We start from the raw sequence: 26,288 nt of genomic DNA, 5'->3' as shown, positions 1-26,288 counted from the left end.
GGGACAATTCCACTGTTAAGAGCGCTCTACAAATAAAAATAAATTGAATTGAACTTGATTCATGTGTCTATGAAATTGTCTTTATACTTGAAAAGAAATCAGAGCCCAATTCTGTGGCTTTATATAAAAAATTTGATCATGCAAAATTCTAAAATATATAATTTAGCTTGTCAATCCGCTCAATAGCTAGAATTACAATTATTTATGCCTTATAATGATTTTAAGACTAACTACTAGAGCTCTATGTAATGCTATTCATCACTTTAAGGTTATTTAATGTGCCATGCGCATGTGAAAACCTTTCACAAGACTCCTGGAGCTATTTTAAGGGTTCAGAGATGACCCGAAGAACCCTCAAAGACACTGAAATGATCAAATGCTGTGGATCTTTTGGGGTTTTATTTAGAATACAATGTTTCCACAAAAAAACAGGTACTGAGTAATCACCCTGAGAGCGTATATAATAAAAATTCTTTATTGGAAAATATCCAGTATAAAAAATTATTACATTCTTCTGTCTATCTTTAAGACAAGTGGGAAGTTGCAATGAAATAAAGCACTTTAACTTTCAAAGTTCTTCTTTCTTTAATACTTTGCAACATGGTTGGTTTACCAAAAAAAAAATCCCAATGGTTTTTCACACCAGGAGAACAACACCACAACAAATTCTCCACAGGAGCTGTTTTGCACTCTCAGATGTCCAGGATGAACTGATTGTCATCAGCTGTGGAGAGAGAAGGTAAGGTGAGTGAGTTCAGAGTCTGGAGACAGTGACCTCTTCATGAGAGTCATGCCCTGCACATGGTGTACTGTACACAGTGAAGTTATAGGAACCAACTTGCCAACGGATCACATGTATTTTTGTTTGCATTTCTCATGAAACAGTCACCACAAAAGGTGACCTTAAGATTAATAGAAATGGGCAACAGAAAGCAGAAGTAAATATTGATAAGGGCTGGCTTCTGCCAAAAATCATGTTGTTTGGAGGGCAATTCAAAAGGCAAAAAACAACTGTTCACTGCTACTTAGCGATTAAAACACATTACGAATAAGTTTTCCTTTTCCAAGGTGAGAAGAAAGAAAATAACGCAGTTAGTCCGACTCGCTTATGTTGGAGCTTAATGTTGAGAAAATGAAGTAATTAAATTCTGTAAGTAAACTTGTGTATTATTTTGAATGTCGAAATAAAATATATTCATTTTAACTTCATTAAATTCCAAACATAAAGTTTTGGGAAACCTGATTTTTCCAGCCATTTGTGGTTTTTCCCAAACTGTTACCACAAAGTTAGAGGCACACAATTATATAGAATGTCTTTAAATTCAGTTGCATTAAAAATTTTATTTCATTCAAATAGCAGACCCAACCCTGTTCCAGCATGGACTGAAAGATCTTAGTGGCCTTCTATAAAGCTCTGACCTCAACCCTATTGAACACATTTGAGATGAATTTGGGAACACTGGCTGCACCACAGGCCTCCTCACCTCACCTACATCAATACCTGACTTTACTAACACCCTTGTGAATGAGCACAAATCTCCACTATCACACTCCAAATCGGGATTTGTCGAGTAAATGTGGATTTGATGTTGAAAAAAGCACATAGAAATCTTATGGAAAGATGTCCATGAACATTTGTTCAAATAGTGCATATTTATTTTTGGCTCTTGAAAAGAAAGGCCAAACATCAAAAGACCGTGAGCTTAAATACTGGTGACCCCAAAGTCATCTATGGCCAGGACCAAAGCGAGCAAAATTTGCCATGCTTTATGGGTGGAGGAGCATACAGTCACAGTGAGAATACCCTGTCCTGGGGGTCTGTATATTAAAGAGGGCAGATTTCACACTCATTTACTTTCCACATTTAATTGTGTTACTCCCTGATTAGTAAATAGTGGCTGGGAATTTGAAAGTAACCAGAGTAGAAAGGATAATGCAGGGAAGAGGCCTGTTTTACATTTTGAATTAGTAACTTTTGGATTGTCATTTAAATAGCTTTTGTGCTAGAACATTCCACATTAAGTGAGATTTGGGCACATTTATTGTTCCAAAAGTACCATTTCTTTAGTAATTTCTGCACCCATGTCTAAGATCAGATGTACTATAAATAAATATCCATTTAAAACATTTTTGTACTAAAGGCATTGAAAGATAATTTCTTTATTGTGTATAATATTCTGTATTGAAAATATGTATAGTGGTGCATGAAGACCACAAAAGATTTATTATATTAAACCAAAGTTTCGAACTGGATATAAACTCATTCCTCATTGCGATCTCAATCGAAACCTTTACCAAGGTTTTTTCATACTCTTAAAAATGAAAAAATGTACTTACTACTACATACCTACTAACCATAGACATTCATAATAATCTTGTTCAGTGTAAATAATTATTCGTCAAAAATAAATAAATAAATGAATAACATCCGTAATACTAACTATACAATAGAAATTAGATTAAATACACATTCCTTAATTAAAATGTAAGAGGTTTCTGAAAATAAATCTAAAAGAAATCCAGTATATAAAGAGAATGACAGAATGCAATAATAAAAGTCTCACAGGGGAGGTCTTTGTGGTCATCCTGCTCAGACAGTTTGTCCAGTGGGTGTGCAGATGGCATGGTGACACCTGGAATGTGAGGAAGACAGCATGGTGGAGTCTGTGCAATCGGCGAGTTGCGGCATTCCAGAAGAAACTTCCTATCGTAGATGATTCTGGTCCCTGCAATGATCAGAGTTTAAGTAGCCAAAAGAAGGCAAAGATGAATCATGCAGACTTGCCTCTTCTAATGTATGCACAGTTAGAGCTGGCAGGATGCCTGCCCTTGATTTACATTTCACTATGCCTAAAGCCTGTACAGTGTTCGGTTATTGGATCTAAACACAAAAACATGTTGTGTAACACAAATAACAAGGCTGATGTGGTAATCAGAGAGAGCGAAAGGCTCATTGGGGTGCTGTGCAGTAGAGATTTGAAGACAACGGTTCTGTTTATCTGATTTGTACTGCCCTGTAAACAGTTAATATAGCATAGATAAAGGAAATATGACTGCAGAGCATTGCAGTGGCCGTAAGAAAACATTTATCCTGCAAGAGTGTCCAATGCTATGTGTCCATATGCTAATTTGAATCGGTATATAATTGTCTTTACACCTGAAAAGAAATGAAAAAAGGGTGTTTATATAAAATATGAAAAAGTTTTAAACCAAAGAAACTCTATAAAGTGCTATATACCAGACCTTTCTTTCCAAAACCATTGAGTACAATGTGAAAGAAATGTTTTTAGAATTCTAAAATAAACAATTTTGCATGTAAATCTGCTGAATAACTAGAATTACAAATCCATGTCAATCATTTATGCCTTCTATAGATTTTAAGAATAACTACTGGAGCTCTATGCTGAAGAAGTGCATCACAGACGCATTATTTGCTTTGAGAATGTTGATAGAGAAGTATAGAGAAGGTCAGAAGGAGTTGCATTGTGTGTGTGTGTGGATTTAGAGAAATCGTACGACAGGGTGAAGAGAGGAGTTGTGGTACTGTATGAGGAAGTCAGGTGTGTCAGAGAAGTATGTGAGGGTGGTGCAGGACATGTATGAGGACAGTGTGACAGCAGTGAAGTGTGCAGTAGGAACGATAGACTGGTTCAAGGTGGAGGTTGGACTGCATCAAGGATCGGCTCTGAGACCTTTCCTCTTTGCATTGGTGATGGACAGGTTGACGGACGAGGTCAGACAGGAGTCTCCTTGGACTATGATGTTTGCGAATGATATTGTGATTTGTGGTGAGAGTAGGGAGCAGGTTGAGAAGAGCCGGGAGAGGTGGAGGTACCCGCTGGAGAGAAGGGGAATGTAAGTCAGTAGGAGTAAGACAGAGTACTTGTGTTTGAATGAGAGGTAAGGGAGTCGAGATTGAGATGGTTTGGACATGTGCAGAGAAGGGACATAAGGGTATATCAGTAGGAGATTGCTGAGTATGGAGGAAGGGGGAAGAAGGAAAAAAGGAAGGCCAAGGAGGAGGTTTATGGATGTGTTGAGTAAAGACATGCGGGTGGTTGGTTTTAAAGAGGCAAATGTAGAGGACAGGGGGGTATGGTGACGGATGATCCACTGTGGCGACCCCTAATGGAAGAAGCCAAAAAAAAAAGAATAAGATTTACATGGTCGCGTCAATTATTATTTCATGTCACAGTCAATAAACCTGGTCAGGACTCGGAGTGTGCACCCACTGCCCGAAGTTTCCTCAATCTTACACTCAGAAAGCAAAGGTGGGGTTGGGTGATGTCACGTCAGTAAGAACGGCTGAATCCAAATTAAAATTATGGATGACTCAGGAGCCCAATTCAGAAAAAGAGGAAAGAAGTAGGGGAAAACATGGAAAAAAAAAAAAGATGTATATGCAGCTCTATCACTCTCATTATAAGAATTAAATATCGGCTAATGTATTTAATGAAATTGGCTCATAATTGAACATCATACATTGTGTTGCCTGCTATATTTTACTCATAGAGGATACATTTTTTTTAGCTTGCTTAACATTGTAATTTATAGTATGTAGTTTATCATATGTGTGTAGCTTGACACAAAACAATTACAAGCTAACTAGTCTAGTTAGATTGTAGTTAAACTAGCATTTTTATTATTTGGTTACCTTTGATTGAGGTGATGTCATAAAGGCTTTCTGTGATTGTAATGGTCCTGAACTGAGCCCAGTCAGGGGAATGATGTGACGTGAATGTAATTGTGCAATAAATGCATTTAGGGTGATATTTCTACATGAAAGCGAGCTCTCAGAAATGTATCCAGATATGTGGACTGCTCTGAGAATATGTTTTACTCATCCAGTGACAGAAGCTGGAAAGCAGAAAGGGAGCTTTTCAAAGCTGAAACTAATCAATGGGTATCATCAATATCAAGCAGAACATTTTAAGAGGAATAAATGACGGAAGAAACTCCTGACTCTAACTTGCCACAACACCCATGGCAAAATTTGCAAGTTTTATTTATTTATATATTTTTTGTTGAAAATAAGGTTTTGGCTATGATCATTTATTAGATATCAATCAGTGTTTAACTCATTAATATCATTTTATTAAAAGACTGGTGTGCTAAGAGTGCTAAGAGTCTTCTCAAATAAACCGAGTTGATAAAGTAAAGATTCTTGTGATACAAATGATAATAGGAACATTATAGCCATAATAAATCATAGTACTTTGGATACTTAAGTACATTTGAAGGCAAATAATTTTGTACTTTTACTCAAATGATAGTTTAAAGGGAGCACTTTCATTTTTACTGGAGTCACATTTTATCTACTGTATCTGTACCTTTATTCAAGTACGTGTTTTGTGTACTTCGTCCCCCACTGCTGAACAGCGATATAATAAACAGTAATTTTGTGAAATAAAGCCGGAAACCTTTGGTGACTGATAACTCTTTAGTATCAGCTAATCGTTTTGGTCTTTTCCACATTTATTATTACATTCCTACACCTCGAAACACTGAGGAAAGCATTTTCACAATCATTTCTTTAGACCCAATATGTTCATTATTGCAATACAGATTGTTAGTCATTCCATGGATTACCCAAAATAACCCAAATCACATGTAGGTTAATGTCAGTATTTGGGTTTTTTTTTGCAAACCTGAAACCACACAAAAAGGCATTTGAAAGAAACCACAATGGATCTAAATCAATGAGGGGTTTGGACACAAACTATAATAATCAAGGTATTGACAAGAGCATATTTCCAGCCTGAAACAGTTTTATCTGATATAGTTGTTCTTTGGGATACTTTGGAAGATGAAAATTCTGAGACTCTTGTTGTCTGACAGCCAATCCAGAAGTAAACAAACAAGAGTATCCATTAAGAGGGACATATGAAAATGCTGAGCATATAAAAGGCATATCATATATAAAAACCAGAACATGACCATGCTTTTTTCATGAGTTATCAGACAATAGTTATAACTCAACATAGATGTTTTTATTCTTTGAGAAGTGCTTGGGACATCAAGCATAATAATAGGTCTGATGTGAACTTCCTTCTTCTGGAGCGCGCACTGACTTGTTGTTGCGCAACAAAAGTATAAATTGCTTCCGAATGCGCAAAGGCGCAAGGATTGTACAGACTATTTCTTTATGCAAAATCAACATCAAACCTGATTTGGAAGCAATGCAGATATCAGCTCAGACTGACTACTTGCCTCCAGGGGTGGTGGAGAACACGGTGCCGCCCGGGGTCTGGCTGTACGAGTCGTGCAGAGAGGACCAGCAGTGTGGCAGTGAAGAGCGGCTCGGTATCGGGCAACCCGACGTGGCATCACAGGTGGTGGACATGATTTCTACTCAGTGAATGCAGACTAAACCAGGAGGGACTGTGGGTAAATCGGAGAAGGTAGGCTTTTTGTTGTTTACGAGTTCTCTAAGCTCCTATGAGAGGTGGTGCAACCTGATCGCCTGCCCCTGTGCGCAGTATTGAACCTGTGTTCAGGGGCGGGGTTAAATGATGAAGAAATGTTTTGACATGTGAGCTAGGACGAAGCCGATAAACAAAATAACTAGGTGACGTCATCACTTAGTGTTGTGAAACCAGGTCATGTTTAGGTACTGTCTAAAATATCTTTAGATAAAAGTCTTTTAAACTATATTTGGGTTTTTTTATTTTTATTTTTGGTAAAACATCAGATCTGGAGGGTTGATGGATATAGTGTGTTTTGTTTAACTGTTCATTCAGGTTTGTTGCTGGTGTTGTTTGATGTCTATCTCCAAGATCCCTCAGGTCTGTGCTAAATTCTAGCTCTTTTCTTTTAGTTCTGCTGCCATAACTGGTCTTGCCAGAGTCCCTACCTTACACCCTGATCACACTGTACAGTGTAGAACCTTTACATTACAAGAATACAAAATAATCCCTTTTTCTCAGTCTCTCTTTCTTGTAAAACATGCTGCTGTGGTACCAATGACCAGCAAACTTGTCTCTTTCTTTTTAGTCTCTACCTCCGGATAGAGTTCTTCTCAAAGAGAGACCACTCTGTGCAGCTGAGGAGGGTTCAACATGAACCACCTAAAGATCCATGAGCAACCCAAGGAGGACTGTAATTATTATGAAGTCTTTTACAATTATAAACAGTCTGGTTATACAATTGTATACAGGTGTTTTAATATTGTATTTTTTATTTAGGTGTCTTAAAATTTTTATATATATATGTATATGAAAATACATTTCAGGTTGGAAGGTTTTTTTTATTCATCACATCTACACTACAGCACAACCTTCCTTTGAAGAGCTCAGCTACGAAACAGTGCCCCCTGGAGGAGACAAGGGATAAGGGCAGACAGAAGGGCCCAGTTTGGTGGTGCTGGGTTTTAAACTGCCAACCTTATGATCTGTTACCCAGACCCACGATATGTGGTAACGCTTCCAATTTTAGTATATGTGCTGCTGTAGAAGGTTGAGGTTAGAATGAGGAAGCTTTATCGACATTAGACATGTGATCATATGTACTGTATGGCGTAATAAACATCCTAGTTTGGCAGGAAGATTAGGTCAAAGCTCAGACGTGGTACAACATTACAGAGCAGTTCATGGTTAAATGCCCTTGCTGAAGTTTGGTGCTGCTGGAATTTAAGCCCTGGGCCATCAAAATAGCAGTCATCGTCCCTTTGACATCCCCAACACTCTGATCACAATGTAATTCTGAATCAGAAGGTAACAGTAAATAAAGAGTAATATTCCAATCTGTCTAGCAGACATGTAAACATGCCACAAATCAGAAGCATACGTTAGATTTCACGCTGGAGGTGTGAAATACGCAACGTTTTATTCCCTATGTGAAGACATTTAGTAGACTGTGGCATTTCATTTCTAGGTAGCATTTATAGTTTTATGCACTTTATGTCCGACACGTCTCCGATCACGTTCTTCAGTCAGGAATAACAGTACGAGTGTGCTGCGTTTACTCGTTTCAACCTGCTTCTTCAATTCCGCATGTGATTATGTACATCTCAGCCAGTGATCATGCTAATCTTTGTTTGTTTATTAAGCTTTAAAGTCATGTTAGCTTCAGGGCTATAAACATGACTGAGAAGTGTCAACAAATCCATTATATTTAAATTACTATATAAAAAATGTCCGCTTCACATGAGAAAGAAACTCAACACATTCAGGTGATACGTCATGAAGGATCCCTTGTAAACATGTTTAGGGTTAAATCGTTTCCTAGCAGTATCGTCAAAGTTACAGTCTAACAAGATGTGTTTAATAGTCAAGGGAACTTGACATCAGAGACATAAATGGGAGCTTCACCCCATCAGTAGAAACCTATGAGTAAGCCCCGAGTGGCACCTAGTGTAGACAACTTTGTTATGCCTTGATTTGAAACGATGAGACATTTCTGAGGTCAGAAGGTTTTATTTCAGTTAGTTGTGCTAAGCTTTAAACAGAATCACTCAAAATGATCAGGTGATTCAGTGTTCAGATCTTTAATGTGTAAGCTGATGTGTTAAATCTGTACCGAAAGGCAAAATAATAGAGTATGCTTTTGCAAAATACAACTGCAAAAGCATTTTTGTCTAAAATTAAATGACAATTTGGTGACAAGTATCAGCTACTTCACAATCACCAATTATACAAATCATTATATTCTCCACCCTAAAACATGCGAAAGGCATTTTCACAATAATTTCTTTAGATCCAAAAGTATTTTTTTTATAATACGGCTTGTTAGAGTTATTGGTTTTTTCCTCAGAATCCAGAGATGAAAATATGTTGCAAAACAATACGGATCCTATAACCTGCTGAATAGCAAAACTGAAAACACCAAATGGAATTTGAAAGAATCCATTAATGATGTAAGATCCAAAACAATTAAGAGTTTGGACACAAAAGTAATATTTGAGGTATAGACACGCACATTAAATTGATGTTTTTGACCTGGAACAATTCAGGGTTGATTATTGTATTGGTGCTTGAATTTCTGGTTTACGCTCCTTGAGTCACTTTGGTGGACTTTAAAATGATGGACTTGTTTACACAGTTGTCCTTCTGCAGGTAATAATAAACACTTTAGATACCAAGTCTATAAGTCTACCAACTGCAAATCAGATGCCTGACACCAGCTGTATACATTTTCAACTTTTTATTGAATATTAAGGTAAATATTTCACATTAATACAGGCTACATAAAGTAGAGCCACTATACGACATGAAATTTACTCTCATTTTAACCCTTTTTCAGTATGTAAACAATTATACATGTATTTACCACTCTAAAAGGTCTGATTTCTCTCGTTGTGTAATCACCTATTTCTTGGCCGAGTATAAATAGCGCACTGCCCTATAGAGCCCTGCAGACCAAGAACGCTTTATGTGGGGCTTAAATGTCAAAAAAAAAAAAATGGCTATACTACTCAAAATGTATCCTGTTGAACAGGCAATCGATTTGTTCGTAGACAGTGGTAAACACGTTAAAGCCCACACTGGATTCTTTCTTTTATTCATTTATTTTTCTTTTGTTAGGCACATCAAAGGTGTCCGTCACTCAAATCGCATGAATCTCGATTTTACTTTTTAAGGGGACACGCCTAGGTTAACGTTTTGGTAATTAGGAAATTATCTTGTTCTTTAATGTGTACGTCTTGTTACTGCTCCTATGCCTCTCAGTCTCTAGGTTTGGGTTTAGTTGACATGATTCAGATGCACGTTTCCCACATGCGGGGCCCAAGTCCCAGGCCACACCTGAAAAAACAAGGTGGACAATCAGAAAATTATTTTTTTAATAATAAAACAATAAAAATGAAGGGACATTAGTTCTCTTTACACTAATACTTTAATCAATCAAAGTGTAAATGAACCACAGCTCAAATCTCTTGTTCTGTTTAACTGCTAATGAGACAGTAGTTACCTGCTGTGGGTCTGAATTCTCAGCCGAGTTGGGGACGACTTTTAAGATGGGGTTCCAGGCAGGGTCAGTGGTGTGGAGCCCATTGTACATGGGGCCTCCAGGAGCTTCAGCCATCTGTGGGTGAGGAGAGATCATCGTGCCTCCATACATTGACATTGGCAACCCCTAGTCATAGAGGAGGGAGAAAACAGGAGGTTTGACATTTTTATATTATAAAAAAAAAAAAAAAAAGCAAATTATGACCTAATTTCTTACATTTAAATAAAAAAAAAATAATTTATAATATATAAATTTAAAATAATTTTTCATTTGTTTAAATAGTTTTCCCTGGAAAACATTTTCAATGATGGCACGTCACAAAAAGTTCTTAGTGTCACTTAAACCTTGGGAAAATCCATGAAGTTAGTGGGCATGGGCTGGTGAAAGGTGTTTGATGGAGCCACAATGCCGGTGTCATCTCTTTCCATAGCCTGGTGCTGGGAGAAGGCCGATTGCTCCTGCAGCTGCTGGTGCATCACAGGACCTCCCATCATAGGCTGAGACCAACCTGACATCGCTTCTGTATAGAGAGCATGGAGAAAGAACCATTTAGTACTATTATTTGTACAATAGGCTGACTCAAAGCCGGTGGTAAAATCAAACCGTTCCTCTTGTTCACTCACCCGAGGCACTGCCCACACCGAAAGACCAGATGCCACCCTGTCCAACTGGCGGGGTGTAGCTGGTGGGCAGCATTGCGTGGTTGACTGAGCCAGTCTGCCGGATCCGAGCCAGACGCTCTGTCCCGATGGGCGGGGGCACTTTGCGGTCCTGCTGACTGGAACTGCTAGGCTTAGCTATCAACGCAGGTGTCACGGTGGACGTGCACAAAGGGGAAGACACTCCAGATGACACAGAGGGCGCTGGAGACTCGCCTTAGAAACACAGACAACGAAAAGCATTTGTTAAAACCCTCTGCCTGCATGTCATGTCCAAAAGTGAAGCAATGTTATGGGATTGTTCTACAGCATACAGGACGTGGAGGCGCTCCAAGGATGCGGGGAGAAGTGCTGGCGACTGAAAGAGGGAGTTCCAACATGAGCCGGGCCCTGGAGGTAAACGGGGCTGGCTGACATGCTCGTGGCAAAGCTGGTGAGGGCAGTGGAAGAAGAGATGGAGTTGCCTGAGGGGTCCATGGGGTGCATGCCTACAGAATGACGAGACCACACAAAAGACAGTGTCAATAAAAAGCGAGAAAACAGAAGCACAAGTGAGTTTAAGATATTATTGTAAATTTGATCAGATACAGATACTATTTGAATTCTCATTAAATTTTTCTATTTAATGAAAAAACCGTGTTCATATTGAAATAATTTAACGTAATAATGTTTCTTTATATTCCAATTAAAAGTTTAATAAGAAAAAAAAAAAGTGTGATTATTTAGTTTCCAACAGATGTTAATTATACTGGATACTGTTAATGTATCTGCTGGTAAAAAAAAGTTTACGTAAAGCAACGCTTTTCAAAGAACTCAAAGTTCTTTTTAGACAACTTACCAATGGGGCTAGAGACGACTCGTTGGGAGGTGCAGCGATATCCTGGGGCCTTGGAGCCATCAGGAGGAGGCATGGTATTCTCCATCTGCCCCATCCCTCCCATGTAGGCAGGTGGGGCACTGTAGGGCTGTTCTTGTGGAGTGCGAGTTGGAAGATGACAGGCCCCCCACACCTGGTTGTTGCCCACCTGGTTGTTGTCGAAGATACTTGAAAAGTGATTGAAAAGAGCGGCAGGGCCAAAGTTGGGTGGCAACTGAGCTTTGCCACTGTGTAGGTGCACCTGTGAACCATTTATCATGCCCATAGTAGAGGATATCTGAAGTGAAGGGGTGGCATGCTGGGCGTGGCTAAGTTAGGCTGGGTGGGCTGCTGTTGCTGCTTAATAGACTCCTGTGTTGCACCCTGGGGCACGAAAACTGACTGCTCCTGCATAGGGGCTCCGGGTCCCATGGTGTAGTACGTCGTCGGGGGCTGTAAGCGGGTCGACACCCCAGGTGTAGCGTAGTGAGGTAAGGTGCTGCTGGTGTTTGCGACTGTGCTGCTGACCGTGCTGGGCGGTACAGGACGAGATACGGGCAGGGTGACGCCTGGTTGGACCGTGTGGGAGGAAGTTGTTTCTGTGCTGGAGGTGAAGGGCAAGGGCAGCTGCTGTCTGCCCTCAGGCTGGACAGACATTGCAGGCTGCGTAGAGGGAGATGCAGGGAAGTGCAGGGGGGTCGAGTGGCTCGATCCCTCACATGGGGCACTAGAAACAGGAACAGCCAGATCAGCCACCGGCTTCTCCTTAGCAGGCGTACCAACGGGAACGGATTCTGTTTTCAGGGGTTGAGTATGTTGTGTAGGTGGGGCAATGGAGGCAGGCATAGGTGGAGGGGTTGTAGGGGTGGTGGGAGCACAGCTGAGGGAAGCAGAAGGGGCCTGTACAGCAGGAGTGCTGCTTGGAGTGGTTGTGATAGCAAGCGCCGCTGTGGGCTTAGGCTCGGCAGAAAAAAGCTGCTTTCTTACAGAAGTGGGTGTAGGTGTTTTGGAGGGGGCAGTGCTGGGTGGTAAGGCAGTGGAACCAGGGGCAATGTGAGCACTTGAGACCGAGGCAGAATGCTCAGTGGTCGCAGGCGCAGAGTTGGAAGGACGTTGGTTTGCATTGCCACTGTGTTTGGGGGAGCTGTTAGCACTGCCAGGGCTCACAGGACGCACAGGAAACGGGCCCCATGTGTTGGGTGACGGAGAGAAGGTACCGCCAAACTGCGCCATTGGCAGACGTGGGTGACGAATCTGGTGCATGGTCTGCGCTGCCAGCAGAGCCAACTGGGGGTGTGTGTAAGCCAGTGGTGGTAAAGAGACAAATGGAGGCCTAACACCAGGAGCCATATTTTTGCCCATTTTGCCCGCCTGCTGAGTGGTGGAGTTGGAGGACTGGAAAGACACGCTGGACGAGGGCACAACTGACGACAGGCCTTTTGAACTAGCCGCGGTAGTGCTGGTAGCCCCTGTAGAGGTGGTGTAGGTGGAGCCAATTTTGGTGTTGGTGCCAGGCTGACGAATGTGGTTGCGAGGTATCAGGTCCTCTAACTCTTTGGCAGGGTCCTGGATAAGCGCATTGATCAGTTGGACAGCATGTCGTGTGGACTCTGTGCCACCTCTGAAACATAGTGAGAGTGTGTAAGGGAGTGTGCATGTATATCACCTATGAAAAGACATTTAACAGCAAGCAATATAATATAATTATATTATTTATTTATATATATATATATATATATATATATATATATATATATATATATATATATATAAATAAAAAAAAGGGCAATTCACATAAATAGACTTGTACTATAAACCTAATATTAGATGTAAAAACATACAAAAGTTTCCAAAATTTTTTTATTTTTTACCTAAAAATGTTAGTCGTTATTTGGCAATGTGCCACAAGTAATGCTGCCCATCATGGGGCTAATTAAAAGCTCATAAATGAAACCAGGGTGAGATCTACAATATTTGTTAGAAAGACTTAAAAGTTTAATATTTTGCTATTGATTGCATGACCCAACCTGGAAGTGTATTATGCAATAGAATTCAGAAATTTATTTAAAGTACAAATAAAAGGTCATTCACCTTATAGTGATCATTCTCTCGCCGTTTTTGTCTTTCTGTTTGTCAACATCAATATGTGCGCCTGTCACATCCTGGATGGCTGTGATATTGCAGCCACCTCTGCCCATGATCCGAGACACCACAGAGGCTGGAACCGAGAGTTTCTTTGACCTGAACACACACAAAATTCAAGAGATTGTATCTTGAAATAAAAACAGGAAAAGCACAACAGCCAGTGACTGTCACTTACCTTCGAACAACCTCTTTCCATCCCTCCTCTCTCTTCTGGCCCCTCTTAGGGCTGGTAAGGTTTATCTTGCTGTTAGGTGAGGTGACTGGCAGTGAAATGGTCTTGAATGATGAGTGCAAGGAAGTGGGATTGAAGTCACTAATAATCTCATGTGATCTGTGGGGAGGAATAAAATAAATAATTTTAGACAGACAGACAAACAATCACTAAACACTATTCTACATGAACAGGATAATAGAATAGATTAATATTGTGCATGCTCTAGTAGAAAAGGCTCTTGTACTAACTATTAAATCATTTTAAAGTGAATATGCTGTAACAAAAAAGTAAAAAAAAAAAAAAAAGAAAAAGCCTGTTCCAGGACCTCAAATGCACTGCTGCAGTGATAAATGACTTTTTGCTCCAATAGAACATTGAGTTTAACCTGAATTTTATAACAAGCAGTAGATTTTTGCCTACGCTGGTAAAAGGTCTTACTTCTGTTGTGGTTTGGAAATGGACACGGTGACCTTCTCTTCCCGAGAAGTGAGGTGCGATAGGCCCTGTCTCTTCTCAGTCATAGGTAGAGGCTGACAGAACCCTGTTGGAGCGGAAGAAGAGAACGAAGTGGATGAAGACGACAGGTCGGCCAGGTCCTGACTTTTACTGCCGTTGCTGCTTTCACTGTTGCAGTCTGTGCTGTCCAGGTTGTCCGAGTCACTGGTGCCTCCAGGTGCCCCACCGCCTCTTGGTTCACCATGAATCTTGTTTTTGTCTGCCTTTTGTTGCGCCAGTGCCACCTGAGAGTCCTGTAGGATGATGGGCTCATTGGGAGAATCCTTGGTCTTGTTCTTTTTACTCTTTCGGTTGGTGCTGGGTGTGGTAACCACACTGGCGCGCTTCTTGCCAAAGGCATTGGTGAAGGTGGTGGAGGTGGCAGAGATGCCAATGGTGGTGGTGGTAGTGGCGCTTGGGGGCTCAATGGGAACCTCTGGCTCTGAAAAGCGATGTGTGATGAGTAATATATATATATATATATATATATATATATATATATATATATATATATATATATATATATATATATATATATATATTTTTTTTTTTTTTTTTTAAATAATAATCAAAGTAAACAAAAATAAATCCATATACCTTCAGCAGAGTCCTCCTTCTGGTCTTGTGTCTCAGAAAATGTATCCTTCACTTTTGCCTCTTCCTCTTCAAGCTTTTTCTTCTGTTCCTCCTTCTTCTTCTTGCGTTTCTCTTTGCGCTTCTCTCTTTTGGCTGCCAGAGCTTGTTTTTTGCTTTCTTCACGAGACTATGGTTACACAGACAGAGGGGAACATGGCATTTGAGCGAGACTATACAAATATTTTGATTAAATTAAGGGATTTATTTTTTTTTACAAAAACTACAATCCATTACCACTATATGTTGAACCAAAAATTCAGCTTAGACTTAAAATTGTGTTTAGGAGTCTCTCAGTCGAAAAATAAGGCATACCTTCTCAAGATCAAGCTCCTTAAGCAGAATACTGGCGTTCTTGTTAGCCTCAGCAGCCTGCTGGTCTTTGGCTTTCACAATGGTTTCCATGCACTGATGACACTTCTTCAGCAACTCCTGGACGCAAACGACAAAAGTTACTAAAACGTTTACATCAACCTTTCATCCTATAGAATATTTTAAAAAAACGTCTATACCTTGTCTGCAATAGTGGCGATATATCTCATGCACTCAATGTCTGAGGGAAACTGATTCACCTCCTTCACTAAATACTGGACCACTTTAACATGCCCCTGAAGAAAAAGAAAGAAAAAAAAGTCAATCATTCCAGTTCGGAAATCAAATATTTATTCCCAACTGCAGTGGAATCAGTCTCCTGCAGAAAGCTCCTTACCTTACGGAATGCTGCCATGAGAGGTGTGATCTTGCGGTTGTCTGCTGCATCCACGTCTGCTCCCGCCTGCACCAACAGCTGCACTACATCAAAATGGCCCCCGTTTGCAGCCAGCCAAAGAGGAGTGTTCCCCTTCTTGTTACGCACATCAATGTGAGCTCCTCTACAATTACAAGCAAGAGTAACGATTACACTAATACTGACTAAAGGAAGTTCAGAAATACATTTATTCTAGGTTTGTAAGTGTCTTTTTTTATCTACTAACCTGTTAATGAGAAGCTCACAAAACTTGTAGTGGCCCTTGTCTGCAGCTATAGTGAGGGCGGTGTCACGAGAAGAAGGGACAGGAGGAGCGTTGACATCAGCACCTTTATCAAGCAGCACACGGCCCACCTCAGCGTAACCACCAGATGCAGCTTCCATAAGAGGGGTGAGTCCCGTCTAAGATAGAGAAGTTCACAATTAATCCAAAGCACAATGGCTCAAATCGTCAATAATACTTCGGGTTATAATTCAAGCTCTGGTCCAAATTAATTCAGACACAATTTCAATGTTGGATTGTTCAAAGTGCTGGGATTGACATTGTTAGTTTGGCATTGGCTGGACGTGTCAATGCTAAGAAGACAAACTGTACGGCTTTTCAAATTAGATTCGGATCTCAGCTGATCACTAATAAAAACCGTACTGAGCAGTCAGCAAACTAAAAATATCAGTCAAGCAATTATCCAATACAATGAAAATGAGTTCATACAATATTAAATAATTTTTTATGAAAACATTGAGAAACAAGTCACCAGTAATAAAGACTACACTGTGCATGCGGCAACACGTTGGTGCCCGAAAAATGCCTTTTGCAATCATAAACTAATAAATCAAAATTTTCCAGATAGATAGATAGATAGATAGAGATATTAAAGCCCATGCACCACAAATCAAAACTGAACATGTTTAAAACTGTACTCGAGTCAACATCATGACATACTGAAGGTTCAGTAACTGACCTTAGCACGGTGCTCCACGTTAGCTTTGCGGTCCAGCAGCAGGCTGACCACTTCAGCTCGACCCTGGAAGCAGGCCAACGTCAACGCAGTGTTGCGATTGGTTTCGATCTGAGCATTGATGTCCGACCCCATGTCCAGCAGCAGCTTCACTGCGGGTACATGCCCATTCATGGCTGCCAACATCAAAGGAGAGATGCCCAACTTGCTGCCCGTCCTAAAAAGAAAAAAAGTCAAACTCAAACTTGCAAACTCTTACAGACAATCCTTAAAGTGAAGACTCAAAAAAAATAAATAAAAAAAAACACCACCACGGTCACTTTAGTTAGACAATGTTGTCTGACCTGGAATTGATCTCAGCTCCAGCGTTCAGGAGAATTTTGATTATATTGACGTATCCTCCTGAAGCTGCCAGGCTAAGCGGGGTGTAGTCAGACACGTTCCGGTGCTCCTTGTTAGCCCCACGGAGAAGCAATAGCTCCACCACCTGCAGAATAGAAGCTAGAAGTTACTTTCTTAACTTTCTCTAACTTAATTTAACTAAATCAAGTTTGTCTGTTAAAAATGTATCTAAAAGTCTAATGACAAATCTAATACTCGGGTGGAAATTGGGAATTTTTGGATTAGCTGTTTAAACAACCTCTTGTCTCCCGCCTGAGCATGCCAGGGAGAGAGGGGTGTCTTTGGTCCTCTCAGACTGAGCCTCAATATCGCCTCCTTTGTCCAGAAGGATCTCAACCACACCGACATGACCCGCTGTGGCAGCCAGGATCAAAGGAGTGAACCCTGTAAACAAAGAGGTAAAAGTGAACAGATTTTATGGTTAGTTGGTTAGTTAGTCAGTTAGACAGAAACTTTATTCATTTCCAAAGGAAAACTGTTACAGCTGCCAATTATAAACCAAAATACAAACAACAAAAGAGGGTAAAATTATTTAAATAAATAAAATCTGATCCATCCATGCACCCGAATCTACAGTCTCTTAGGTTCTCCACCTGGTGGCGCCGATATGATCGTGTACTTTTATTCTTTCCTTTTATTAATATTACAAAATGCTGGTACACCTTATGTAGTTACTTTGTTGTTTGACTGAACAATCTGTAAAAAGAAAATTTCTATTTGGGATTATTAAAGCTCGCTCGCTTGATTGACACCAGATTTTTGCACAGAATAATTTACCTCTCTAATTGAACTTCACAATGCTATTATTTTAAACACACTCTTTTCAATTAATGATTATTTAGACAGAATCATCAGCATGCATGTTATTACTGCTGGTTTTTGTTTTAATTACTCTACTACACCTACTAGTGAAATATTTGCCATGTAGAAATACAATTTCTACTAAAAACAGTGATTGATCTGGTTAGTAATGTTGAAGTGTTATTATTTTGAACACATCCGTATGCACATTAGTCTAAGTAGAGCCCTACCCTTCTTATCCCGGTGCTCAATGTTAGCGCCACGTGCAATAAGTACAGACACCAGCTCTTCGTGTCCACCTGCGCAAGCCAGAGTCAGAGCCGTGTCATGATTGCTCTCCGTCTGAAAAAGAAAGAGGCCATCAAACGTTTAGAATGTATACAGTCCAATATACTTATTTACTTATAGTTTACACTTATGAGTTTACCATTCATTAAAATGTTCTCATTCAGCTTCTATGCTGTGCTATAACCATAATCAAACTGAGTAAATTACATAGAAGAAAAAAAAAACCTTGTGTGTACATAGCTTACATGTGCATCGATGTCTACAGATGGATAGAATGGGAGCATGGAGGGTGGGGAGACAGTGTTCATGGGCGTCTGATTTGTGGGCTGAGGTATGGGTGAGGTTGTAGTGTTTAACATAGGCACTCTGCTGCTCACTGCTGCAGACAAGAATTAAAGGGTCATTAGCAATAAACCAATAGAATCCTTCTAATAGGTCCAAAAAATAAATAAATAAAAGTAGCTGCTTTAAGCTTACCGGCCATGATATCATCCAGCGTGTCTGTAAGTGTCTGTGCAGGTGTGGCCACCATAAGTCCTTCAGGTGCCTGTGTGAGGAGACCAGGCCCAAGTCCAGACAGCTGCTGTCCCAACATTACTCTCTGCAAGTCCGGGCTGCTACTGCCAGGGTACTCTGCACTGCCGAAATCTGTGGACTGCTGTGCATTCATAGGCTGAATGGGGACGAAGCTGGACTGTAGCGGGGGAGGCGGGGGGCCTTGTAGGCTGTGGGGCTGAGGTGGAGGTGGTGGTGCTGGTTGTTGTCCTGCTTCCCGATTTAGGATTGTCTCCACCTGCGGGAGTTCAGCATAATCTCCGTCTTCCTCGTCCTCATCTTCGTCGTCATCGTCGTCGTCGTCGTCATCATCGTCCCCCTCATCGTCGTCGTCATCAGGAGGGAAAGGCTGGAGGTCCTCGGCATTGTTGCTGTCCTCGTACCCTGTACTGGAGCCCAGCTGCGTGGCCTGCGGTGGCAGGGGGGTGCCGGGCGCCTCCACCCCTGCCGCCTGCCCCGGCTCTTCCTTCATCTTGCCCTCCATGTACTCTTTGGTGAGCTGCTGCTGCGTCTTGAGCTGCAACTGCCGCTCTACCTTCTGCAGCTCTTTCAGGATCTTCTTCTTCTTCTGGACCTGCTCCTCACGACTCTTCTTCAGCTCTTCGATCTTGTCTTTGGTGAGCGGCTCGCCCTGGATCAGCTCTAGCGAGTGCAGCTGGGCCTTCTCGATGGCGCTAATTCGCTGGCCCAGCTCGTTTAGCTTGCCTTCAGTCTCCTCAACGATGCATTCGAGGGGCTGGTACGGGTGGAATGGAGGGAGGAGGTCGGCGTCCAATCCTCCTGTGGCCACAGTGTTGCTCTGCAGAGTGCTTAGCCTTTGCTTTGACATCACTGAGAAGCAGACATAAAATCAAGATCATACAAATAACACCATGTCTTAATGGCATTTGGGCATATTCCGGTTTGTGACTGGACTAACCTTTGTTTGTGACTGGTGGGGGTGTGGCAATGGTGGAGGGCACGCTGTCTGGCTCCTGAGGGGGTACTACCATGGCCAGAGCTTGGAATGGGACTCGAGGAGCCTGGACATATGGACAGAAAAGACACTTCAATTTAGCAATTGTCATCAAAACAACTTTATGCAGACCTCCAGACATTTACATGTGCTTGCATAATCCAAATCTCCTCTGCAAATGATGACATGCTTTTCCAAACTGAAAGAGATGCATCATCTAACCTGAGATGCGTCATGGGAGGGGGGCGTGAGTTGAGATAAATCTGGTGCAGGGACTGACAAAATGTTGTTTGGGTAGTCTAGTAGGTAGGACACCACATTGGTGTGACCACCCTTAGCAGCTTCAATCAGCATCGTTGAGCCATCCTATGTGGAAGAGAGAAAAGCATTAGCGTTTGATACACAGGGTGCCGAAACATTTATTTCGAAATTCCTTACTTTTCCAGACACAAATATGCAGACTTCAAAAAAGACTCTAAAGAACATATTCAACATCTGAAATAATTATTTCAAATTTCATTAATAACATTATATTACATAACGATACGATCTCTGATGTATGTCATATACCATTCGCAACCCTATATTACCACAAGATAAATAGATTTGTTTTTATTCAATCCCACTTGCTTGGTCAAGGTTGTATTTGCTCCTGTTTTAATCATATTGTGATATGCTTCTTTACTGCAAATATTCGAGTATGTTTGAAAAAATGTATGAAACCAGAAGCTTCAACTTGGGAGCTTCAACTCACCTTCAGTCTGTGAGTAGGGTCTGCACCATGAGCCAGCAGCAGCTCCACCACAGCCAAGTGACCACCAGCACAGGCTAGAGACACCACTGTGTGATCATTATTGGCTGTGGCTCTGTTCACATTAGCACCTACAGGCAAAAAACATCAGACATTAGTCCAGAGAATTAATTAGTTTATTATAAATCTTTCATAATATATATTTTCTCTCAGTTTCATTAATCATAAAGCAGAACTGCTTACAAGACATCCTATTTTTCTCCAAAGAGCATAAAAGCTTAACTAGCACACATCCAGGACATACCTTTACTGATTAGAAACTGCACGGTGCAAAGGTGTCCTGCTCTAGCTGCTTTCATCAGTGGAGTCCTTCCACCTTCAGACTCATGCTCCTATGGGAGGAAAAAAGAACTGCAATCAGTGCTAAAGTCAAAGATATCACCACAAAGTTGGGGTAGAACCCAAAAAAAAAAGCCCAACAAGGAAAGGCACTCGCCAGATCAGCTCCGGTCTGAAGCAAAACATCGGCCACATCTGTGTGACCGTTTTCGCAGGCGTAAGTCAGCGCTGTGTCCCCCGTAGCTGTTGTTGCATGAACGTTAGCGCCTGAACACAGAGGAACAGCGGAGGTCAAAACCTACAAATATCTTTAGCGAAGCAGCAACACGCGTCATACTTCAGAGCGGAGGCTCACCAGCAGCCAGCAGGTATTTGACCAGCTCGAGATGTCCTTCCTGTGCAGCCTCCATGAGAGGAGTAGAGCATCCGAGCTCGATGTCGGCTCCAGCCTTGATGAGGAAGTCGGCTACCTCCAAGAACCCCCCACAGCAGGCCAAAGTCAGTGCCGTCTCCTGCGTCTCCTCTGTCTGAGCGTTGATGTTCGCACCTAATCGCAGCACACCGGTTATAACCTGCTGCTCTTGCCTCAACATGCTTATACTAATACAGAATGAATATCAAAAAACTTCTGATGGCGATGCGTTACAAGGCTCCATCGTAACTTTGTGTAAACAATTTTGTACGCTAAGACATGGCCTAGCCAGGAGTCTTATAGAAGGGTATTTAGTATGGGGTAGTATACTGGTATTAGTTGATTTAAATTACAGTATATAATCAACAGAACAGAGTGATTTACAATATATTGTTGTATAAACTTAATAGGATGTGTTGCATGTATCGCCGCAGATAAGCAGGGTTCGGTTCAGGGCATTTGCCCAAAGCTTCAACAGGAGCAGCTTGGTGGGGCTGGGATTTGAACTCAGGACCTTCTAAACAGAATCACTAAGCTTTACACTGGAATGTTTTTAGGCTAAATCCATTTCATAATCTGTACCATTCATCACAGAAAAGATGGATTCTGAACAGTTTTTCACTTGCTGCATAGGACAAGGGCCTTAAATGGTGGAATGTGATCAAGTATTCCAGCAAAAACAAAGGAGTTCTTGAGAAAACTGTAGCCAAGAAAAAAAAAAAAAAAAAAAACCACACAGACCTAAAATGTGGTTAAATACATGCGAGTATAAGAATGTGATCAACCACAGGAAAAACTCAGATTGTCGTTTTGGGCATTAAAGAACGAAATATTTCTGTTTTGCTTACCTGATTAAAACTGTATATAAGCGTAAATATGCATTATATTTAAATGTGAAAAGATACACTATTAATTATACGTTTGTGACCTGACTCGCCACACGTTCGAATGCAGTTAGCTCACCCTCACATCCAAAAAATCCATCTAGCGAGAAAGTCATTGAAGGGAATTAGAGTACCTTGTGCAAGGAGCAGAGCCACCATTTCCTCGTGACCCTCGCGTGCAGCCTCCATGAGGGGAGTGTATCCCTCATCATTGACCTCCTCCAGATTGGCCCCTCTCTCAATCAGAAGTGCTGCCAGCTCCACGTGCCCTCCGCAGGCCGCCAGGGTCAGCGGCGACTCGAACGAATCTGCCGGCATGTTGACCTGCGCACCGCTGTCTAACAGTAACCGCGCCACTTCTACGTGTCCGTCCTGCACATGAAGAAATTTTGTGAGCTGAAAACTGAATGAACAACAAAAAAAGAAATTGTGGCATTTACACAATTCTTGTGCATCAGGGTGCATCCTTTTATGTTGCACACTGTGACTAAACACTACAGTATGAATAACTTGACTCTTTCATGTCATCTTAATGCTGATAAAATACATTTTCCTAAAATAAAATGTAAAAAATACAGCGTTCATAAACAAGAAAAGGAAAAAAACGGTCCAAAAGGAAGCAAAGGTGTGTTTACATGTGAATGAAATGAATAAAGAATGCAGTGTTCTCACCATGCAGGCTTCCATGAGTGCCGTGTGCATCTCGTCCGTCTTGTGTTCCTGGTCAGCTCCTGCCTCCAAGAGAAACCGCACCATGTCCAAATGCCCTGTATTAAAGCCAGAGGACTCACTCTGTGCCTTTCCACAGTATAAACATTTACTTTTTTTAAATATATATAAATACTTTTTCACATGCAAACATTTGCTAGAAACCGAGTGCACTGGTCACTTCGACACACACCTTTATAGCAGGCTAGTGTAAGAGCGCTTTCCTTAAACTCATTGGAGTGTGTGTTGATCCCTGCTCCGTACTCCAGGAGCACGCGTGCCACCTCCACATGCCCTGCGCTTGCTGCCTCCATCAGGGGCGTGTGGCCGTTCTCGTTGTGATCCTCGATGTTGGCCCCTTCCTTAAGCAGAACTTTGACCACGTCCAGGAAACCACCGGCGCATGCGTACGTCAGTGCCGTGTTACCTGCAAAAGACAACGAATGGTTATTTGCTTATTTGCATATTAAACCAGCGGCGTCAAAATTAGTGCCTTAACGTAAATAAATTTTAACCGCACTAATTTTATTAACGCGCGTTTGTTTTTATTAAAAATATCAACAAATAAATATCAAAGTAGTAAATATAAAAACGACATCCTTTCTTTACTCAGATATAACAATTATTTTTATTTATTTTTAATCACAAAATATTTTTCACTGAAGCGCCAAGTCTCAGCACCCATTATTACTTTAAAACAGCAAGAATATTTTATATTCATGCTCTATGACTTTGGTTTCACTAATAAAAAACTTGCATAATGCATCCATATTTGTCCATGTTGTTTAGAGTATTAAACTTGAAACGTATAAATTTAAGGTGCATTAAGAACAGATAAAAATGTGTGTGCAAGTTAACTCATTTATCATGTGATTAATCGTGTGATTAAATATTTTAAATCGATGAACAGCCCTAATATAACAACAACAACATTTATTTAATTTAATTCATTTACAAAAATACTAAGATGGACATTTTCTTGACATTGTTTTGTGTGCAGGATTCAAGAAATGTGTGTGATGCAGGAATGCACAGTGCATGTAGGGGGCGTGGCCTCGGTAGCCCCCTGCAGTAAGTGTGCTGTGTGCATGCGATTAGTGAATATGTGCAGGGTAAAAATTCAACTGAAATTGCAGTAAATCTGGTTGTTTTTTTTACTACGTTCACGTTCTATCTACAGTTTTACAAATTTCCAATGTATTCCCCTTTAATTCTTAAATAATTCCCATGGAAAGTTTCTAGTCTTTTAAAACTGTACTTTCGCAACCCTACTTGCACAGTGTTATTTTCCCTTTTTAAGACATTATGATTCATGCCATCCCCTTGAACCTTAGGGTATATATTTGTTGTCCCACCCAGTTTGGATACTGGGTAAAAAGGTGGCTGTGTTAGTACGTTACAGTCGGGCTAAAGACATTTTGTACCTGATGACGACTGTGCGTTGACGTCTGCTCCGTGCACTAAGAGCAGTTTGACGATATCTACGTAACCACCGCTAGCAGCAGCCATGAGAGGCGTGATGTCTCCCTTGATGCCTCGGTCCTCTACGTTAGCGTGCATGGCCAGTAAGACCTGTAAAGATGATAAAAGGGAAAAAAAAACAAAATATTATTTAAGGCAAAAAATCTATAACCAACTCTAAGAATAAAACTGTTGAAGTGAGCACCTGAAGAGAAGAACAGACTTAGCAACACTCCGGAGTATCGCTGATCAGTGTAGTATAAAAGAGCAGTGTGTGTGTGTGTGTGTGTGTGTGTGTGTGTGTGTGAGAGAGGGAGGAGATGCGAGAGCCCTACCTGTGCGAGCTCATAGTATCCAGCGGAGCAGGCCAGACAGAGCAGGCTCTCTCCTTCTTCTGTGTGCTCGTTGACGCTGTGGCCTTCGTCCAGCAGCTTCTTCACCGCGTTTACGTCTCCGTCAGAGCAGGCCTCAGGCAGGCTACGGCTAAAAATAACCAGACTGCTACAATTACCGCGACTGTGCAGGCAAAGCTAAGCTAGCTACGCTGACCGCTCCTCCAACATTATAACTATACTACAGATGATCTACAAAGACAAAGCTTACGTAAAGATTACTTCATGTGCAGACAAATAGCTTACTAAATTAAAACTTAAAATGGCTCAGAAGAAACAGTAAGTTGATATTAGTGACTAAAATTGAGGAGTAAATTTTTTTTCGGTTTATTTTGCTACTTGTGTTGATCTTACACAGATAGGTGACGAATTAAAAGAAATCGCCATGAAAATGTGTTTCACTGGCAAAAAGCTAGCTAACAATAATTGCGAATTTATAGGTAAAATATACTTCATTCATTAAAGGACCGTGAGAGGCAGAACACCAACAACAATTCTGTTTAAGAAGAAAGTATTGAAAAGAAAGAAAAAGGCAAAAATATGCTGAGTATAAGTGAGAGGAGATGCCTACTTGTCTGCCTGGTTGGCGTTGAGTGTGTTTTCGGCCCTCATGCGTGTGAGGGCGGCGGCGGCTTCGTCCAGCGCGCAGCTCACCGATGACGTCAGGCGGCGCAGCACCTCGGGATCTGCGAAGGCTTTGCCATCGGCAGTGGACAGTTTACCAATGCCTGCAGCGTCGGCCACACGCCAGCAACACGCAGCATTCAAGGCCATCCAGAGTTAGTGCACGCCCAAATCACACACACACACAAACACACACACAGGTTAGTCATGTTTAAAACCAACCATGCAGCATGGTGAAGTACACAAGATGATTGTGAAATAGTAAGCTTAATTACGCATGAAGGAAAATGTTTGTTGCTGAATTTGCATACCGTTTAACGGCATCGCACGAACACAGACCGAAAAGTAAGGCTGCATTGTATATTAGCACGTAATTAGCAAAACTAGAACACGACTAAAAAAAATGGAGAAGTGACTTAATCCTGTACAAAATGCAGATTCAGCAGAACAGGAAATCAAGTGAACTTTTGCCACTTAAAATCACGCTCGAGAGCAAATGTCACCGGAGTACAAACGTTTAACACTAGCACGTGCTGCATAATGTACCCAGCAATTAAAGATCTCCGATTCTCTTGTTCTTTTCACTACAGATTTAGTTTAAGGTTGACTGCTCGAACAATCAGCAAAAACCCATACCGATAAGTTTTTCCTTCTTCCGCTCCACTGTCATTTCGAGAGAGAGAGAGCGGCCTCTAGAGGCAACTCACTGGCACCACGTGCTGTTTGTTTTTACACCTGAGACTACGCGTTGCACGGAGAGCGCCATATAAAATTATCTAAATGTAATAATTATATGAATATTTAATGAATATATTCATATTTATTAAATTTAGCACATTTCTATGATTCAGTAATTTTTTTGTTTGTAATGAAGTTTTGTGCTGTTTTAAAAGGAGCGTTATGTTTTATGTTTATCCAGAATCCATTTAAAAAATCCGGTTATCGGCAAGTACGATCCAACATAGCTATCGGCATTGGTAAAATCCATTATCAGGGGACCTCTAATCAGGATCAAAGTAGAAGTTGCCAATTATAAGGCTTTATGCAAAGACCTGGATTCCC

At 41.1% G+C, this 26,288-nt stretch overlaps 2 protein-coding genes and 1 long non-coding RNA gene across 4 annotated transcripts in view; 1 reads left to right on the top strand and 2 right to left on the bottom strand.

Annotated features, from left to right (window-relative positions):
- Nucleotides 1–459: 459 nt before the first annotated feature.
- On the bottom strand, nt 460–6,501 carry eif4ebp3 (eukaryotic translation initiation factor 4E binding protein 3). The gene is made up of 3 exons (XM_046867317.1): nt 6,211–6,501; nt 2,565–2,726; nt 460–724 (listed from the first exon to the last, which is right to left on the bottom strand). The coding sequence occupies exons 1-3, from the start codon at nt 6,341–6,343 to the stop codon at nt 693–695; spliced, it is 327 nt and encodes a 108-aa protein (XP_046723273.1). The 5' UTR covers nt 6,344–6,501; the 3' UTR covers nt 460–692.
- Nucleotides 6,276–9,742, top strand: LOC124397678. 2 transcript variants are annotated; one of them, XR_006927949.1, is made up of 4 exons: nt 6,276–6,401; nt 6,741–6,785; nt 6,994–7,098; nt 7,232–9,742. It is a non-coding gene; the product is annotated as an uncharacterized LOC124397678 (long non-coding RNA). The 2 variants fall into 2 exon arrangements; XR_006927948.1 differs by lacking the exon at nt 7,232–9,742 and having other exon boundaries at nt 6,994–7,194.
- The window catches only part of ankhd1 (ankyrin repeat and KH domain containing 1), a 29,916-nt gene continuing 12,754 nt past the window's right edge, over nt 9,127–26,288 (bottom strand). Inside the window, 33 exon segments of the mRNA XM_046867316.1 lie at nt 9,127–9,740; nt 9,907–10,071; nt 10,290–10,465; nt 10,569–10,820; nt 10,919–11,092; nt 11,443–11,796; nt 11,799–13,081; nt 13,552–13,701; nt 13,781–13,936; nt 14,258–14,756; nt 14,912–15,077; nt 15,263–15,379; nt 15,460–15,555; nt 15,657–15,819; nt 15,922–16,097; nt 16,658–16,871; nt 16,999–17,141; nt 17,295–17,440; nt 18,088–18,199; nt 18,391–18,524; nt 18,623–19,531; nt 19,620–19,722; nt 19,878–20,021; nt 20,410–20,537; nt 20,711–20,798; nt 20,903–21,012; nt 21,101–21,292; nt 22,176–22,413; nt 22,714–22,808; nt 22,943–23,176; nt 24,174–24,321; nt 24,546–24,693; nt 25,174–25,330. Of these exon segments, the coding sequence (XP_046723272.1) occupies nt 9,681–9,740; nt 9,907–10,071; nt 10,290–10,465; nt 10,569–10,820; nt 10,919–11,092; nt 11,443–11,796; nt 11,799–13,081; nt 13,552–13,701; nt 13,781–13,936; nt 14,258–14,756; nt 14,912–15,077; nt 15,263–15,379; nt 15,460–15,555; nt 15,657–15,819; nt 15,922–16,097; nt 16,658–16,871; nt 16,999–17,141; nt 17,295–17,440; nt 18,088–18,199; nt 18,391–18,524; nt 18,623–19,531; nt 19,620–19,722; nt 19,878–20,021; nt 20,410–20,537; nt 20,711–20,798; nt 20,903–21,012; nt 21,101–21,292; nt 22,176–22,413; nt 22,714–22,808; nt 22,943–23,176; nt 24,174–24,321; nt 24,546–24,693; nt 25,174–25,330 (7,430 nt within the window). The 3' untranslated portion in view covers nt 9,127–9,680.

Source organism: Silurus meridionalis, chromosome 15 (genome assembly GCF_014805685.1).
Source record: "Silurus meridionalis isolate SWU-2019-XX chromosome 15, ASM1480568v1, whole genome shotgun sequence".
NCBI lineage: Eukaryota > Metazoa > Chordata > Actinopteri > Siluriformes > Siluridae > Silurus > Silurus meridionalis.
Note: the sequence above shows the minus strand (reverse complement) of the source record. Positions and strands in the feature narration are given on the sequence as shown.